Here is an 18,916-nt window from a genome sequence, read left to right on the forward strand (position 1 = left end):
ATTTGAGAGAGATGGGGTCCAAATATAAGAGTATGGCTGATCGGAGACTTTTGGTGGGTCCGGACCTGTGTGTTGGTGATTTAGTGTGGTTGTCCTCGAAGAACTTTAAGTTGAAGGTTCCTTCTTGGAAACTGGGACCCAGGTTCATCAGCCCCTATAACATAGTTTCCGTCATTAATCTTGTAGTGTTTCGCCTTGCTCTGCCATCCACTTTTAAGATTCATAATATGTTTCACAAATCAATTTTCAAAAACTATATTGCTTCTTCTGAACCATCTCCACCACTACCTTCCCCAGTCATTACAACAAAAGCAAGAGCAAAAGAAACAATCAGTCATCCCAAATAATGAAAAAATACAAAGACTCTATTAGTGAAAAAATAACACATAAAAAGAAACAGGACAAATGAATGCACATGTGCAAAGAGCATGCATCCTAACCAGAAATGACCCGAAAGAATTATACCACAATGTAATCACCATAATTGGCTATATCCATATAATTGCAACACCCCATTTGGCCTCGGCGATAGTACACCGCATATATACAGTGATGCAACAGTAAACATGAATCATCTACCTCAGATAGCTACAGCCAAGAGGGAGCACAGGGGTCTCCAGATGGATGCACTCTCACCCCAACGCGTGTTTCGGCAAAGCCTTCGTCAGGGGACAAAATTATTGTTGATGGAAAACTGGAATGCCAGGTAGTGAAGATTATTGATTCTTGCTTGGTACACTGGTCTCTTCAATATTTGGTTCATTGGAAGAGTTACGATTCTGAGGAGAAAATGTGGGTACCAGCGTTTGACGTTCATGCGATCAGATCGATCCGATCTTTCACGCTTCACATCCAAATAAACCTGGTTCTGAGGTACCAGAGGTCCCTCGTAGGATGGGGGGTACCGTCACGGGGATACCGCGACAGAGTGGGATCAGACAATCGTGGCGACTGGTTACATGAACTCCTGCACTTATTAGAACTGCTTCTCCATCCTATTAAACAGTGCAGGTTTCCTTGCTGTCATGGCAAGGGTTAATCAGTTCAGTTGATCTCTGGGAGCTCTCCATCCAGAATTGTCTTGCTGTTCAGTGTTGGCCACTCCCCTCTGGTATATATGCTCGCCACTGGCACTTGGAAGTTGCCAGTGATCGTCCTACTTTCTCCTTTGGTGGTGAAGGAGAAAGTTTAGTGTTTGGAGTTTGTGGTTGGAGAATTTCTCTGGAGATTGCTGCGTGGAGTTGGTTTGCATGTTGTTCCTTTATCCTGTCAAATTTGGTTTCCCCTTCTTATACCTCCTCTGTTTTTCACTCTGTTATTTTGTGCGTGTATTTGTATGATTGCAGTTTTCTTTTATCCCTGTCTGTTAACCTTGTCTGTCTGGTTAGTGTTTTCCTATACGCTAAGGGATCAGATAAGGGTTAAGTTAGGAGCGTAGATTGGTACGAGAACCCGGCATCTCTAACTTCAGGAGTAATCTGGGGGACAAGGATAGTCTGGAGTGCCCCTAGCACCCCTGACGTAGGACTCCCCGTCCGAAACGCGCATTGGGGCTGCGTCGCAATCAATTTTTTTGACCCATTGTTCAGGTATAGTTTTCCCATCCCTGCCTCCCCTCCTTGTCTTGCCCTCCACTAACATTTACTATTTGGTCCTCACTTTACATCTCTTTTCCTCTTCCTATCTCTTCCCTCTCCTTCTCCTTCTTTTTCCCCTTCCTTCTCTCCCCCTCCTTTTTTCTTTCCCTTTCTCTTGGTTATTGTGAGGACATCATATACCTACATTATCAACTATTCTGTGTACTTATGTGGGTGGGCACACATATATCATCATTGGTCGCAGATGTTTGCACATGGTGCCTGGTGACATTGTATTTATACTTAACAGTATAGCACCTTCTCATTTGTTTATTTTACTGCGTGCATTATACAAGCACTGTGCATTGTCATCATCTCTGTACCTGGTGTTATTCTATTTTTTACACGTTGGTTTTGATATACCTGCAGCACTCTTTTGTGCAATCATTTTTTGTGGTCCATTTATATCATGTTTGTTGTATACATATCATTCTTGTATTTGTAATCTTGATTGCGGACAATCTTGTGCTTGTATTGCCACTATAACCATCAATTTAATAAAGGTTTTTTATGTATTTATTATCTAATTGATACCTGGACCCGACATTCGGTGGTTCTGTTGTGTTCTTATCCGAATGGTCTGCCATTTACTTTTGTCCATATAGCACACAATCCTTATTCCACGGGCTTTCACATTGACCATTGGGTCTCTTTTGAAATCCCTTACATATGTGGTTATTCTCATGCTTTGTTCTGATAAATAAGTTGTAGCCTTCAAAGTTTGTATTCCAATCATGTGTATCATCCCACCAAGTTTTAGTGATGCCTATGACATCATATCTCTCTTCCTGTGTTAATAACTCCAATTCTACTTATTTGTTTCCCATAGTCTGTGCAGTTGTATAGACTAGTGATGAGCGAGCATGCTCGCTACTGCTCGGTGCTCGCCCAAGCATCTCAGTACTTGAGATGCTCGGCGCTCGCCGAGTATTTCCGGGGTTGCTCGGCAGGAGCTCGGGTCTCCTCCCTGCATGTTTGGCGCTCTTTAGAGCGCCAATGAACATGCAGGGTTTGTCTGCCACACACTGTCATGCCGCAGCCATGTTTATTGTGGCATTACAGTGATTGGCTGGCCGCACAGCGTCATCAGGTCTATAGCAGACATGGCGCCGCCATGCTCGTCACAGTCTACTCTGGAATCAGGCAGTGTAGGGAGAGGTGATGCTGAGCTAGGAAGAGATTTTCTTGTTTCTTAGTTAGTGTAGGTATACCACAACATGTTCTACACATATCCATCTCATCTAACAGTCCTTCTGAGGACTAATCCAGCTGCATAGATATCAGTGCTAGGCAGGCAGGCAGTGTATGTGGCAGACTGCAGTGCATATAGCAAGAGGGTCCATTCCAGTTCTGTCTGCTGGTGCTTATACAGATATTTCTAGAACTAGCCCCAGGTATCAGGGGCCAGGAATAATTTTTTTTGGATCTTAAGTTTTTCTGCTCCATTTGCTTGTTGGCACTGCAGAATACAGACAGATCCTTTCCATCATACAGCACTAAAAATCCATCTATTTAAAACTGTGGTTTGTCCGTCACACGGATCACATGTAATTGCGCTGAAAATGCCATTTCTAGCCTCCATTGAAATTTTGTTGCAGTGTGTCAGCCAAGTTATTGACACGAGGTCGCTGTTAAAAATAGTTACCTACAGGCCAGCTATTGAAAACTGTGGTTTGTCCGTCACACAGATCACCTATAATTGCGCTGAAAATTCTGCCATTTCTGGCCTCCATTGAAATTTTGTACTGACAATGTTGCTGACAGCAGTGACCTGGGAGTCAGAAATGCTTCCAGGGGTCTTCCCCATGCTGTTCCCATGTCATTTGAGCACTGTTCCCATCAATTTGGGCAATTTTTAGGCCCTCTGCAGACCGCCGGGGGGAACCGCCTGAAAAATGCTCGAGTTTCCCATAGACTTACATTGGGCTCGTTGCTCGGGTCGAGCACCCAAGCATCCCAATTTGCTCGACCCGAGCATCGAGCACCCGAGCATTTTAGTGCTCGCCCATCACTAGTATAGACACATTTTAGTTTGTAGTCTGTTTCTCTTGCTCCTCTATTATCATTCAGAATTTGTTGTCTGTGTTCTTTATTTCCACTTCTAATAGCAGGGCTATCAGCAGAATTCATTAGCTGCATATTTTTTCCTGGCCGTATAGTTCCCATCACTTATTGCTGTAGTTTAAAGCTCTCCTGATGAGTGTAGCAAGGCGTCTACCAAATATGTATTTTCTTGTTCATCATGTCATCTATACAGTACTACTGATGACCAGGATGATGATGCTGGCCTTACACTGCCAGTCATTTCTCTGCCTGCCCTGTCATATTTTTCCAATGTGCAGCTGCTGTTACTGCAGTTGCCACCACACAGCCACACATCTCCCAGCTTTCCACTGTGTTTTATAGTGCTATCCTATATTGCTGCTGGTAGTGCTGCCATTGCCGGCTCTACACTGCCAGACATCTCCTTGCCTGCCCCGTCATATTTTTATATCATGTTTCTTCTGCCACTGCACAGTCAAGCTTGCCACACATCTAGCTACACACTGTGTTTTATAGTGTTATACTTTACTGCTCCTGCCCAGGCTGCAGTCACTGGCCGTTCACTGCCAGACATCTTCTTGATTGCCATATCATATTTTTATTCTGTGTGGCTTCTGCCACTGCCACTAGCTGACCACCCACATCTCCTGCATTTTTCCACTGTGTTATGTAGCCATATTGTGCTGCTGCTGGGAAGTGTACACTCTTCAGAGTACACAGACATGAAGCAACTCCCAGTATAAGAATATATTTTAACCCGCTTGTTGACAAGTCATTGCTTCTTCACTGTGAATACAGCTAACCTGTTCCAGTTTTCTAAATAAGGCTATGTGCCCACGATGCAGAAATGCTCCGGATTTTTCCTGAGCGTTTCTGCATCTCCCTGGCAGAAAAAACGCATGCGGATTTTACATGCATTTTTCCTACCAGGGACATGCGGAAGTGAAGCGTTTTTCACATGCATTTCCGCATGCGGGTTGACAAGCGCTTTCCAGGCGATTTTAGCATCACTTGGAAAGTGCTTGACAACTTGGTCACACTATATAAATCCATGCAACCGGCATGGATTTATATAGTGTGACCAAGTTAATAGTTGAAAAAAAGATTAAAAATGGTAAAAAATAAAAAAAAACATTATTCTCACCTTCTGATGGTCCTGGGTCATTTCTCCGCTGCGTCCGGTCTTCCCGGTGTCTCGCGGTGGTCTGAAAGGACCTGCCATGACTTCATTTAGTCATGTGACAGGTCACGTGACCGCCGACGTCAGCGGTCACGTGACCCGTCACATGACTAAATGACGTCATGGCAGGTCCTTTTAGACCATCACGAGCCGTAGAAGAGACCGGACGCAGCAGAGAAAAGACCGGAGGCCATCAGAAGGAGAGTATAATTCTTTTTTTTTTTACAGGTACCATGGTACCCGTGTCTGGAGGAGAGTCTCGGAATTGCCGCTGCGGAAACGCTTAAAAAACGCATAGTGGGCACACAGCCTTAAGGAATTAGTTTTGAATTGCTTAAGGAAAAGCCTTTGTAATTGTATCGGCATTTTGAGAATAGCAAACGTATTTTGGCTTCCAAAAAGAAATATATTTTTCACTCCAATTTGAAAAGCCATTGCTTACAAATAACACACCTGTTACTTCTCTCTAAATTAAGATATTTTTGAACAAAGCAAGGAACAATGCTCTTAATTCTCCCCAAAGAAGAATAATTTTTCAACACCCTTAGTAAAAAAAACACAACTTCTTCCACTTGCACCCAATGTATAAACACCAGCAAGGCAGACATCTGCCTCCAAAAAGGGATAATTTTTGGACCGCCTTTACAATTCAAGTATCCTGAAAAGTATGTTACTGCAGTAGTGTTAAATAGACTGTTATTTACCACTAGTTACTACCTGTTTTCTCATAGCCAAATATGTTAAGGTTTCTTGAACTTTACTAAGGCTGTGTTTTAATTAGTTAGCTCCAAAGGGGTTATTCAATACATGCCTAGAAGATCTTTAGAGTATTATACACATCTTTTTTGGCCAATTAAAGGCTTTGCAGTATAAAGATTTGCAGCAAATTGAATTCTTGGGGAAAATTTGTCGAAGTGGGCTAATTTGAGTTCTAAAAGATTCGCTCATCTCTAATAACACTTTACAATACCTCCTCATTGCCCCTGGCTGTATTATTGCAATTGTGTTTGTTTTATTTTGAAATGCTGCTGCATTTCACAGAAAGCATTATTTGATAAGCAGTCCGACTACAATGTGTCTCTGATGACTAGTTCGAGGAATGGCTTTGGCGGGTTCTACCTGCCTCAATACACCAATCCACATACATAGGAAGAGACTTGTCAGTCTAGCAGAGCAAGGGCAGAAAATAGCTGCTGGGAGCTGATTTTTTTTTTTTGACTAGTCATCCAAGAATAAAATATACATACTGCTGCTAATGTCTGATTCAGGCTGCCCAAACAAAAGTCTATTGTCCTTTTAACATTTAAAGGGAATCTGTCACCCCCTGAGACTTATCTGACCTCTAATATGGGCATACAGGTGATAGAAATGTAAGTCTATACTTACCTGTATGGCCCATATTAGAGATCTGGTTGCTGTGAAATTGCTTTTTGTTCAGTGAAGTTTCCAATGCTTGCAGGCCCGGGGTGGGCAAGAAATCAAGCTGGTGTTATAAAGTATTCTAATTGACTGAGATAATGAATTTTGTGTTTTCATTGGCTGTAAGCGATAATCATCAACATTAACAGAAATAAACACTTGAAATACAGGGTGGGCCATTTATATGGATGCACCTAAATTAAATGGGAATGGTTGGTGATATCAACTTCCTGTTTGTGGCACATTAGTATATGGGAGGGGGAAAACTTTGCCAAATGGGTGGTGACCATGGCAGCCATTTGAAGTCAGCCATTTTGGATCCAACTTTATTTTTTTCAATGGGAAGAGGGTCATGTGACACATCAAACTGATTGAGAATTTCATAAGAAAAACAATGGTGTGCTTGGTTTTAACGTAACTTTATTCTTTCATGAGTTTTTTACAAGTTTATGACCACTTATAAAATGTGTTCAAAGTGTTGCCCATTGTGTTGGATTGTCAATGCAACCCTCTTCTCCCACTCTTGACACACTGACAGCAACACCGCAGAAGAAATGCTAGCACATGCTTCCATTATCCGTTGTTTCAGATGCTGCACATCTCGTATCTTCACAGCATAGACAATTGCCTTCAGATGACTCCAAAGATAAAAGTTTAAGGGGGTCAGATCGGGAGACCTTGGTGGCCATTCAACTGGCCCACCATGACCACTTTCCAGGAAACTGTTCATGTAGGAATGCTCGGACCTGACATCCATAATGTGGTGATGCACCATCTTGTGAGAAAAACTCAGGGGATGTGCCATCTTCAGTGCATAAAGAGGGCAGCGCATCGTCATGTAGCAATTTCAGATATCCAGTGGCATTGAGGTTTCCATTGATAAAGAATGGCCCCACTATCTTTGTACCCAATATACCACACCATACCATCAAGTGTATAGAAAAACATGTGTAACAGCAATAATTTTCTGTGAGGAATACTTCATTTTCTGGAACAGTTTCAAGAGTGTCAATCCCTTCTTCCATGACTATATAGATATATTGGGTATATGTATGTGTGTATATATATATATATATATATATATATATATATATATATATATATATATATACTGTATATTTATATATACATTTTTTCCCCTTTCTGATAAATAGAAGGAAAAAATGTACTAATATAATTAAATGTACTGAACATCATGATTTTCAGTTTTTTTTAGTACAATAATAATTGAAGTTTTAAAGCGAAGTGGAAATGAGATCCATCCGGATCCCCTGTGCATAATTCCATGCTCAGTACAGTTGATTTGTTGTCACTTGACAGATGCAGGAGTCAAAGGTGTTCTCATGTCAGTGCACACTGCTACTTCATTCAAGCAAGGTTACAAAACTCATAAAGTGGAGCCCCTGTCACTGCCTGGGACATTCTATTGACATGTCCGTTTGTGCCGGAGCAGTTCAATTGTCAATATTCTGCCACACTTCTCGTCAGATTGTTTCCTCGCTTCCAAGTTCAGTAGCATAAACAAACATTGCACAATGGATCCAAGCTAATTGTATAATTAACCACAAATCCCATAAAAATACAATGACTCTGACATAAATCTAAAACGTAGTTGTTATATTGAGACCTGGAGATCATTACATACCCATAGCCACCTACCAAAACCTACCCTACAGAATATGCTGACTATACAGTATGCCGTCTACTCCCTAATGCAGCTGAACACGTAGTACTTTGACTATTTAGAAATATAATTCAGCAATTGCACGGGCGTAATTATTTCAATTGTATGGTCTCTTTTGTATCTGTGGCAATATGTTAATGATTTACTGTCAAAAAATGAAATGTTCTTCAAGTTGGCAGAAAAGTACTAAGGCTCAGAATCAAAGCTGCTGGCCCCAGAATGAATGAAGGCCGATGGCTGCTGGACCTGACGCTGGCTAACGCAGAAACTGAAGAGCTCTATTGGAGAGGATCTGTTCATTCCTCTGCCTCCTACGCTGAAAGCTTAGAAGGATTAGATGAAGCTGGGTTGGGAAATAGTGACTAGAGGACAGCTGGAGCATATGGTAATCTGTTGATTTTCTTAGTAATCTAAAAAGCTGCCAGCATACCAGACAACAGGGCTGCTAAGAGGCAGATGGCAACTTTCTCTTACAAGTTTTACAAAGTTTACAGCAAAACATAGCAAAGTTTACTTATATAGAGACTGCAAAAGATCCAAGCATTAGCTCAAGCATGCCACGACAAGCAATCACATTAGGTGACCATTAGGGCTCACATTTATTACTGCTCTGAGGGAACCTGTACTTAGGGGATAGTCAGTGTCTACTGCCGACATCTGGCGGGACTGGTTAAGGTCATCATCACTCTTCAAATAGTATGAAAGCTTTAATCTATGTAGGTAGATCTTATATTTTATGGATAATTATGTCGGTGAATCTTCTCAACCATTGAAGGCATTGAGACATTTCCCAGGATCTGGACCATGTTGATTCAGCAGCATCTCACATAGATTTATATTTGTCTTTCCAAGGGTGGAGCTTTCTTGTCTACGCTTTCTTTAGACTAAATTGCATTGAGCTGTTCCATTCCATAGCCCTGAGTCAGGCTGCAAGCATTGACAGATAGCAGCACAGAATACTCACATGCTCCAACCATGGCTCAGCTGCTAACAGATGTACCTTTATGCAGAAAGCTTTATTTATATGGATGATTATGAAGGTCACACTATGAAAGAGGCTTTAAAATAAATCTGCATTAGTCGAGTTCAGTCACATTCACTTTTATCCTTTGGCACAGTTATTGTTGCCGGCTACTATCATGTTGTGTGAAAATGCTCTTATTTCTGTGATCGGGACTTTTCTCACCATACTCCTTCATTTCTATATGACTGACTAGCAGAATAGCAGGCAGAAAAGCTGCAAGTGTATATTTTATAGTGATGAGCTGTCTGTCACCATGAATACTAATGGCCGGAGCCATCATTGCTGATTACCAGATAACCCATCATTCTCATGCGGATCTTTGCTCAAGCATTTTCTGGCCTGACTATTGAAAGGCAGACAACCTCCTTAGATTATGTATAGGAAATAACTTTCACTGTTGGTATAATTTTTGGAAACAAGGTGAAATTATGGGGGAGTTTAGGTTGCCGAGACTCCTGAGCAAAAGCTATAATTTCATATTTATTCTTGTAATTTTATTAAAAATAGTTTTTGCATAATATTGTAGCTTAAAATAATGGCAATGATGGCAAATATATTGCTGAATACCTTGATATATGTTTACTAGGGATCAAAGAATGATATCCATATTTTTTCCCTTAGCATTTTCCCCATTGACTTGTACAGAACAAGTTTCTAATGCTTGTAGTAGTGGTATTCCTCTGATAATTGGAAATCATTACGAGCTATAGAAAGCTTGCTGAAGTATGCATAGACTGCCTCTTCCCACTGAGTTGGGGACTGGAATGAACTAGTCATGTCCTATGTGCTGTGAGATTGATATTTTCAGATTGCTAAGAGTCTCCTACTGCTTAATTTAAGCAATCCTTAGCTATAACTCACAGTGGTCACACTAGGATATTTGGCATTGGACAACAGCCCAAATAGTCATATCTACTCTATTTATTTTTATCAAAGTATTTCTTTGCGCAAGACACGTATCAACACCCACAGATGATATGTGATCTTCACCAATGTGGAAAGTGACTTATGGACTTGTCCCAAATATCTTTCCCATAACAGTTATAGGCTGTGTTCATTTGGTCTGAATATATCTGAATGAATAGTATGTACTGTAGTTCATTCCTGTTTTTTTCTTGTTTTGTTACTTTTTGGAAAATTACAGTACATCTTAATGTTAGAAAATGAATAACATTAATTTATGATGAAGGGAAGAGCTTTGTGTAATGGGTTTTACCTTTCAGTGTTCCAAAATTTCTTTATAGGAGAAAATAAGCCTATACATATAGGGCCCGATTCGTTAGGACTGGTGAGTTGTATGCCGGTCTTATTGAAGGTACTGCTGGAGTAAAAGGTGTCTAATTCATTAATAGGCATACCTCTTAATCAGTTAGGTATATATTACAATTACTGTGCACCCTTCCCAAAGTGGCATAATTTTGGATGAATTTACCAGCCAGACTTTGCCACAGCCAGTCCCACACAAGAGCTGCCAGTTTAGTTTTGGTGGAGGTGCCCAGGACTGGCATAAAACTACCAAAAGTCTAAACATTTTTGCACAACTTAGAGGTGTTTTACACCAGAAAACTAGTAAAATCACCTTGATCAATCAGGCTCATATTGTTCCATGGAAAATGTCATGCCATTTTCCATAAAAGAACTCCCTATGGCTTTCCTTTAAAATGTGATGCATACAGAGGTACAGTAAGGTCTTGTACTAATGTTTTGATATTTTTAAATTACAGAATGTAACTAAAAATAAAGTCTCAATTATTTTTTACAGGAACTATAATTATGTCAGAAGACTTGCGAGATGCTTTAGACAATATGTATGATGCCAGGATTCCTAAACTTTGGTACAAGATTTCCTGGGATTCTGCCACCCTCGGGTTTTGGTTTACAGAACTGTTGGAAAGAAATCAGCAGTTTCGATGCTGGCTATTTGATGGCCGCCCAAATCAATTCTGGATGACAGGGTTTTTTAATCCACAGGTAAGTGAATTTGAAGCAGTTGTTAAGGGGGTTTCTATCCCTTTCTTTCATTTTACATGTGGTCCTGGTGTGTTATAAAATAATAAATGGCACATACATGTCTACCAATCTTCACTGCTCCTCCATATCGCTGTTGGGTCTCCTGCCAGTCTTCTCTTCAGCTATTGTCAGTGTTTGACTGCTGCAGGCAATCCTGACCATGTGGAGCATTATTGCTTTCTGGTAGTGTATGAAAGTATCCATTGTTTATATTCACAAGTTGAACACTTGTTTCTAGAGTTGAGCAAAAAGAGCCACAGTACATTGGTCCAGCCCCCACAGATTACTGATGTAGCTGATGGACCAGAGCAAACCTTCATCTACTTGCCAGAGCCTCTTCTAATTAGTAGACTTGGCTCAACATCTTCATGGTGGCGAGATTCGTAGATGAAGTTTCACTAGGTCTGGTGATAAGAGTAGGTGCCAGTGATGCCAACATGTTGGAAGCGGCCCGCAGGACTGTTGTCCGACGGCCACAATCTATTTATGTGGCTGCTGGACCAGACTCAATTTGATCAACTCAACTTGTTTTATATACCAGAGGTGCAGGGGTCATTGGAGGAATTATAGTGTACTTTTCAAACTCGCTCACCTGTCAATTGGACTTGTTCCAGACACAGTACATTAACATAGTGCCGAAAAAGTTGGAAGCAAGGCTTTTATCAAACTATGTAGAGTGATAATTTGAAGATCATACATACTTCTAATTTTTATGTTAAATTAGTATCCTAATATTCACAGAGTACTTTATTACTGATGGCAGAAATAAATGAACCTTATATATAGTGCATCCTCTCTTATCTAATCAAAAGCATTTTTCCACTAGGGTTTTCTGACAGCTATGAGACAGGAAACAACCCGCATGAATTTATCAAAAGGCTGGGCTTTAGACAGTGTGATTTTACATAATGATGTCACCAAAATGATGAAAGAAGACGTCAACGCGCCTCCTCCAGCTGACATTGGGGGTGTATACATTTATGGATTGTTTCTTGATGGTGCTGGCTGGGACCGTAGAAACACTAAGCTGATGGAAGCTCAACCAAAGGTAAGGCTCAATTAAAAAATGGTGGTTTTAGAAACTTCAGTCATGAATAGACAAGATGAGCAGGAAAGATACATTAGTATTGAGTTATTACTTTATATTAATGGTTTCCAAACTGTGTCTCACGCTCCAGAATTTATAACTACAATTTACAGCTTTGGGCTGTCAGGTAATGCTGGTATTTGTAATTTCGTCCTGTTCATTATATCATAAGTTATCACTGGAGATGAGCGAATCCGGACTGTAAAGGTCTAGTTTTGTACCAGACACCCAGTGTCCGGTGCTGAACTCCGAGCAAGGACTCCTCCTGGAAGTCCGTTTTAGAGTTCGGGAGTTCGGGGAGTAGAGAGAGGTATTTTGCAGCTCCAAAGTACGGGTCCCCATTGATTTCTATGAGGTTCAGGTTAAAATTCAAGTACAGTTCTGGTACCTGAACCGAACTTTGGACCAAAGTTCGGTCGAACTCGACGGACGGGACCTTCCACGGGTCCCCTCATTCCTAGTTATCACTGCTAGACATTTGTATACTTGTATTAAGGTTTGCTAAAAGTAAGGCTAGGTTTACACTAATATAGTTCTCTCCGTTGAGCACTATGTCGGGGTTTCTGTCAAGTCCCTTGAAAAACTGGATTCAGATAGGAACCCCAACAAAGTCATTCACTTCAATGGCAAAGTCTTTCACTTCAATGGCAAAGTCACTATGGACACTGTTTGGTCTACACATCCTGGCGGTATTCGTCTTTTTCAGACATGCACAAAAACGTGATCTGTCATTCATTGAAGTAAATAGCTCCTTAGGGTCTCTGTTGGAGTTCCTGTTGGAATACTGTCTTTTGTGGATACGAACAGGAACCCAGACGTAGTGCTTAACGAAGAGCAGTGTATTAGTGTGAACCTAGCCTGAATGATAAAGAAATAACAGCAATTCAAACTATGCAAATAATTGCAGGATGCCATTTCTTTTTGTCTATAAGTATTGTACCATTAGCCACTGACCTATGAGAAGTTAGCCTGTGTACGGTCGCTTTAATAATAATCATGGTCTGGAATCCTTCACACACAGTCACCGATGTCCTCATAGACTTTTGTCCTTTCTGTTTGATTTTCTTTCAATGAAAATGAAACCTGCCGCTAATAACAGTTTTATCCGCTATGATGAGCCTTGTAGTACAGTCCAGCACCTGTGACAACCGATGTTTTAAGAATCAATGTAGGTTGTGCTAGTAAAATGTCAGTGTGTACAGATTTTGGGATAGCAGCCAGCAGTGATTTACTCGCAATCCCCTAATCCTTACATATAGCAGACATGTATTAAAGTCAGAAATGGCTGTACCAGCTGTGCGGAGACTGACATGTGTACTCTCATCCTAATACAAAGAAGTGCCCCCATATAAGATGTAACTTTACTATTAAACTGCAGGACCCTTGAACTGGATGAAATTATTTAATAAGCACAATTCCTAGGCAATAAAATATACTGCATGGTGTTCTACTCATTTACCCTTAGGCTACTTTCACACTATCAGTATTTGGTCAGTATGTTACATCATAGTGGGTGATAAATACAGAAGTGGTGACGTGTTTCTATTATACTTTTCCTGATTGCTCCACTCCTGGTTGTGACTTACAAATACTGATGTCAAATACTGACTGATAGTGTGAATGTGGCCTTAGAGATAGAAACACTAATGTGATTAATACACCCCACGCATCAAAATATATCAGGGCGGAATATTTTGGGTCTTCTAACCCTTGATTAACTTTGGAAAAAAAGAGCATACAAAAAATCAAACCAACAAAGACTGTGACATTAGAATAGGTTGTTCAGTTTGGGCAACCCAGTGTAAAGGACACCCCACAGTCAGGTGTTATTATCAGAGCGAGTGTACAGTCCCGAAGTTAACGTACCCCAGTGGGAACAGATCACTAGTGGGAACCTTGTGCATTGTGCCATAGGTCTCTCCTAGTGATGATTGTGAGTAGCGTTCACTTGGTGAGAGCAGCAGCGGAAGAATGGGGAATAAATTGAAGCATTTTTAATGCCCCTGTGGGCACATTTTATCTATCTTTTATATTTGCCCAGAGTTCCACTTTAATAATCTAGGAGTGATTTTGGACTGTGGGATGCTAACTGATGGCATTACTCCGGTGTATACAGCTCTTGTTACATTTCTTTAGCCTAACCAGAAAATCAGATTTGTGTGACGGCCCTGACTGCAGCAGTTGACAGCGCTGTCCGTGGAATAGCACTCTATTTTCTGCACACAGTATATTCAGTACAATTTGGGAAATGTAACTCTTATCACTAAAGCTGGCAATGAAAAGCGTTTTTTTCATGAAGGATTATGGACTACCAGTCTCACTGATTAAACTCTGTCATTTTTAGTTTTTTATTCATTTGCAGCTGTCGCAGTCGGTTTGATATGACATGTTGAAACAGGAGCTGGACTAGGATTTCATTTAGCGGCAATCTCTGTTTCTAACAGGCCCGGTGCTCTGACACCTACAGGGCCTGAGAATTACACCGGCGACGTACAGCTGTTTGTTTTCAATGGCTAGTACATATTGTTCTGCGGAAAGATAATCTCTAATCTAAAAATAAAGCACGCGTCGCTTTTCTTTTTAATATCCTGCTCTTGACTTGACAAGACTGCAAAATATAAAGGAAAGGTAAAATGATGCATCATTTACACATTATATCATGCCATCTAATTCTACACTAATTTAAGTGTCATTTGAGTTTTTTGCCCTTAACTTATTCTTTTTTATGAAATTATATAAAAAAAGGGGCCATATACATTATTTCCTTCATTGAAGAACAGTGAAAGCCATGATGAATTCATCATATAATGGGCCACAAAGCAGATATGAGCACAGCGTAAGATAGCTGCCTTCTCCCCAGTCTCCCCAAAACACCATGTTGCACCTTCATTTTGTATGCGGTTGTAAGATGGCAGCTATTTATGTAGTTTGCTTTTCTGTTAGAAACCATATGAACCCAATAGAAAAGAAAATTGTGCCAGTATGAAGTGGTCACTGTACGTGCAAGCCTGGCAAGCTATTAGAAGGAATCTGTTACCTGGTTTTGGAAATTATAATCTGAGAGCAGCATGACGTAGGGGCAGAGACCCTGATTCCAGCCATGTTTCACTTACTGGTCTGCATGTTGTTATTTTGATAAAATCACTGTTCTTTCTGCTGCAGATCTAGCAGTTCTCTGAATGCTGAGCTCTGTATAACCCCGCCCACACCACTGATTGGCCGCTTTTTGTGAATACTGTAAATTGGCAGAAAGATGCTAATCAGTAGTGGAGGCGGGGTTACATAGAGCAGGATGACCACATAGCAAGAGACAGCTAGTCCTCTAGTGGTAATCTCTTGCTGATAAATCACTGACTTTATTGAAACAACACACAGCCCAGTAAGTGACACATCACTGGAATCAGGGTCTCTACCTATACATTATGCTGATCTAATGTTACCATCCAGTTGAACAGCTAAGAAAAGAGGTAAACTCATAATTACCATTCTCCCCCAAAAAATAAAGGATGGATTTAGCAATGGTCATAACACACTATACTTATATTTTTTCATATAAATACAGCATTAGCCAGTCCCTGATTATCTAAGACTAGCCACTCTCTTTTGTTAGAAGTATCCAGGACTTTTTAGCTTCTGAAGACCCTCAGTAAAACCACATTAACATTACCCTCTATATGAAATGTTGCAAAGCTAACCATGCTTTGTAATCTGTATTCTCTGAAAAGTGTTTCATCTAAAGTGATGGAGCTGAGCAGCCCATCGATCTGTGTTCTGATTCATATATCTCATTACCGATGCTAGATCGCAGCTGAGTTCTTTATGCAGCACTGCCCCCTTTCCAGAGACACAATGATATCTTAAGCTGTAGAGGCGTTGTGATAAATAAGGTCAATTATGTTGTAATTAACAGCTGTCCCACGACACACAAACAGCCAGAGAACTGGAAGTTTCAGCCGCTTGTGCCATAAATAACATTCTGGTTCTTCCTAGATCTTTAGCATTGCAGCTAGTAAATTACTCATATAGCAGCTCAATGCAATACCATCAATATATTATATAAAACACCACAAATCTGTAATAAAGTTAGTTATATCTGTAAAGTTTGCCCCTTAGCTATGAGCCATAAACAACACATCGGCTTGTTAGCCAGAACTGCAGTCTTTGTATATATAATGCACATCTATTCATTGAATCAATGCATTATTTTCGCAGAATTTGGAATATGCCAGTTATATTCACGTGGACATGAGCTGTGTAATCCACTACTAATAATGTAATAATGGAGTAGCATATTTCTTGTGCTGCTGACAGTTCGCTCTGCCCTCTTATCATTTCAGCTTCTCCTTTTTATGTTACTCATCCCACCTGCTGCAGATCCTCTTTGAGAAAAGTGTGTACCCCTGTATCTACCTGCTTTTATATAGCCGCAGAATACTCATAGTGTAGCTTTCAGGATGGTGTAGATTTACGACCTATGGAAACTAGTGCAGGTTAAACAAAAGGTACCAGAAATAATTAGGAATAACTGAACTTCCACATCTGAATGATTTGCATAATATTGAACACCTAAAGAATGGAAATTGCAAAGCCATAATTGTTATTGTTGTCTCTGCTATCTGGTTTGTAATGTGTATGTGCACTTATAAGGATAATCCTTTTGCTAATCCCATTTATAATTCCGCTTAGGTTTAATAACTGTTCCTTTTATTTCCAGGTCCTGTTTACCAATCTGCCTGTTGTTCATGTCTATGCAATAAGTACCACTGGCCCTCTGGATCCTAAGAAACAACTGAGTAGTCTGTACTCCTGCCCAGTGTACAAGAAGCCACGCAGGACGGACCTGACATATGTCTTCTCCCTGTACCTAAGAACGGTGTTTGTGCCGGACCACTGGACAATGAGAGGTGTTGCCCTTCTTTGTGACAACAAATAAATAGATTGCTATCCATGACTTTCATGGATGGTTAAGAGCAAAGATCCTGAAGATCTGGAAATACCACTACTATCACTTATATTTTTAGATGTTATTACTGTTATTATTAATAACACTATCATTACTTACAATATTGCTGGTTTGAACAGATCCATGCCCAAATTGCATATATATACATTATAAAAGTCCCTGCACTACAGCACTTCTACAAAAATGATATTTATCTTCATCAATCTACCATCACATCATAGGCAAACAGGTTGTTAACCGTACACCAAATGAAGATTTATTCTGCATGCATTTCTTAGTGTTTCTTTTATTTTTAATAAGTGCCTTCTAAAGCGTAATTGAAAATTATGTGTAATGGATTTGTTCATTATTCTATATATATTTTACAATAATTTAACATTGTTTAATTCTTTTCAGAAAATATTGTTCCTAATTATGGACTTGTGTGTAATGCAATATATACAGTTGATATGATATTCAATAAATATATATCTTGATTATATGAGAACGAAGTCATACAGAAATTCTTTATACAGTGTGGTCCTACATGGTAAAAGACCTGTGGGCCAGTTCACCAAAGCTTTTGTGCCACAAAAGTGACGTAAAAACTTTGAAAAGGCACGAAACTGTTGTGCAACACAGAGTTGGGCTTAACATTTTCGGGACAGGAGCGTGGCTATGGCCCTCATCGAATTAATCAAATCTGCTGGAGTTTTCTATGCCAGAAATGATACTTCAGTCCATGGCTGGAGTAGCATTTCTGGCACTGTGCACTGAGGCACATGACACTTATTATAGGCACTGTATTCACTGAGTGGGGGCAAGGTGGGAACCGCTGGGTACAAGAACCCTGCCTATAAGGGATTCGAGCACATGCTTTCATTGTGATTTCTGCAGGGACGTTTTGACTGTTGTTATATTAGTAATGGGAGGCACTGGGTATCACTACTCTGGGAGGCGGTGGGCCAGGATGTCTATTCTCAGGTGGTTCTGGATGTGGCTCTTAATGTAAGGAAGATTGGGAACTACTGACGTAAGTAAAGATTAAAGCAGTATTCCCATCTCCAAGATCCTATCCCAATATGTATTAGGTGTAATAATAATAATATTAGCAAATACCTCCAATTAGAAATGTAGTATAGTTCTTCAGATTCGCTGTCGCTTACCTCATGTGCAGGGCATTGTAGTAGCTTAGGTATCCAAGGTTACGACCACTAAGAGCTATCTAACTAACTAACTGTCAGTATATGAGTAGACGTAACCCTGGATACCTAAGCTACTGCAACGCCCTACATGAGGTAAGCGACATAGTGTATCTGAAGAACTATACTAAATTTCTAATTGGAGGTATTTACTAATATTATTATTTTTATTATTATTATTATTATTACACCTACTAAATATTAGAATAGGATCTTAGAGATGGGAATACCCCTTTAAGTGTTTATTTTTCTTCATATACTGGTGCTTTTAGATTTACAGAAACATTTTAGGGATGCAACTAACAAGACCTACACAGCAATGGCTGCAGACTAGTAGGGCAAAATGATGTGACAGGTACCCTTTAACCTCTTACTGGTGAAGCCTATTTTCACCTTCCTGACAGAGCCCTAATTTTCAAATCTGACAGTTCACTTTATATTGTTATTCATTTCAAAAGATTAGCAGTCCCGCACTGCCACAAGTATATGCCACTGGAGTATTCTGTGCTGGTTAAAAGAGTGACGCCAGACACAGTACAGTGGTGCTCAACCGTGCAGCACATACAGTGGGGAAAATAAGTGTTTGATACACTGCCGATTTTGCAGGTTTTCCCACCTACAAAGAATGGAAAGGTCTGTGATTTTTATTGTAGGTACACTTCAACTGTGAGAGACAGAATCTCAAAAA

The 18,916-nt window shown here is 40.2% G+C and overlaps 1 protein-coding gene across 1 annotated transcript in view; it reads left to right on the forward strand.

Moving 5' to 3' along the window:
- The window catches only part of LOC141265457 (dynein axonemal heavy chain 5-like), a 526,560-nt gene extending 509,189 nt beyond the window's left edge, over positions 1-17,371 (forward strand). The window contains exons 75-77 of the mRNA XM_073678599.1: positions 10,750-10,958; positions 11,824-12,045; positions 16,799-17,371. Coding sequence (XP_073534700.1) covers positions 10,750-10,958; positions 11,824-12,045; positions 16,799-17,017 — 650 coding nt within the window. The 3' untranslated portion in view covers positions 17,018-17,371. The remainder of the gene's footprint in view (positions 1-10,749; positions 10,959-11,823; positions 12,046-16,798) is intronic.
- Positions 17,372-18,916: the final 1,545 nt, after the last annotated feature.

This window comes from Phyllobates terribilis, unplaced genomic scaffold, assembly GCF_046119375.1.
Source record: "Phyllobates terribilis strain yellow unplaced genomic scaffold, ASM4611937v1 Scaffold_4__5_contigs__length_816908805, whole genome shotgun sequence".
In the NCBI taxonomy this organism is placed as follows: Eukaryota; Metazoa; Chordata; class Amphibia; order Anura; family Dendrobatidae; genus Phyllobates; species Phyllobates terribilis.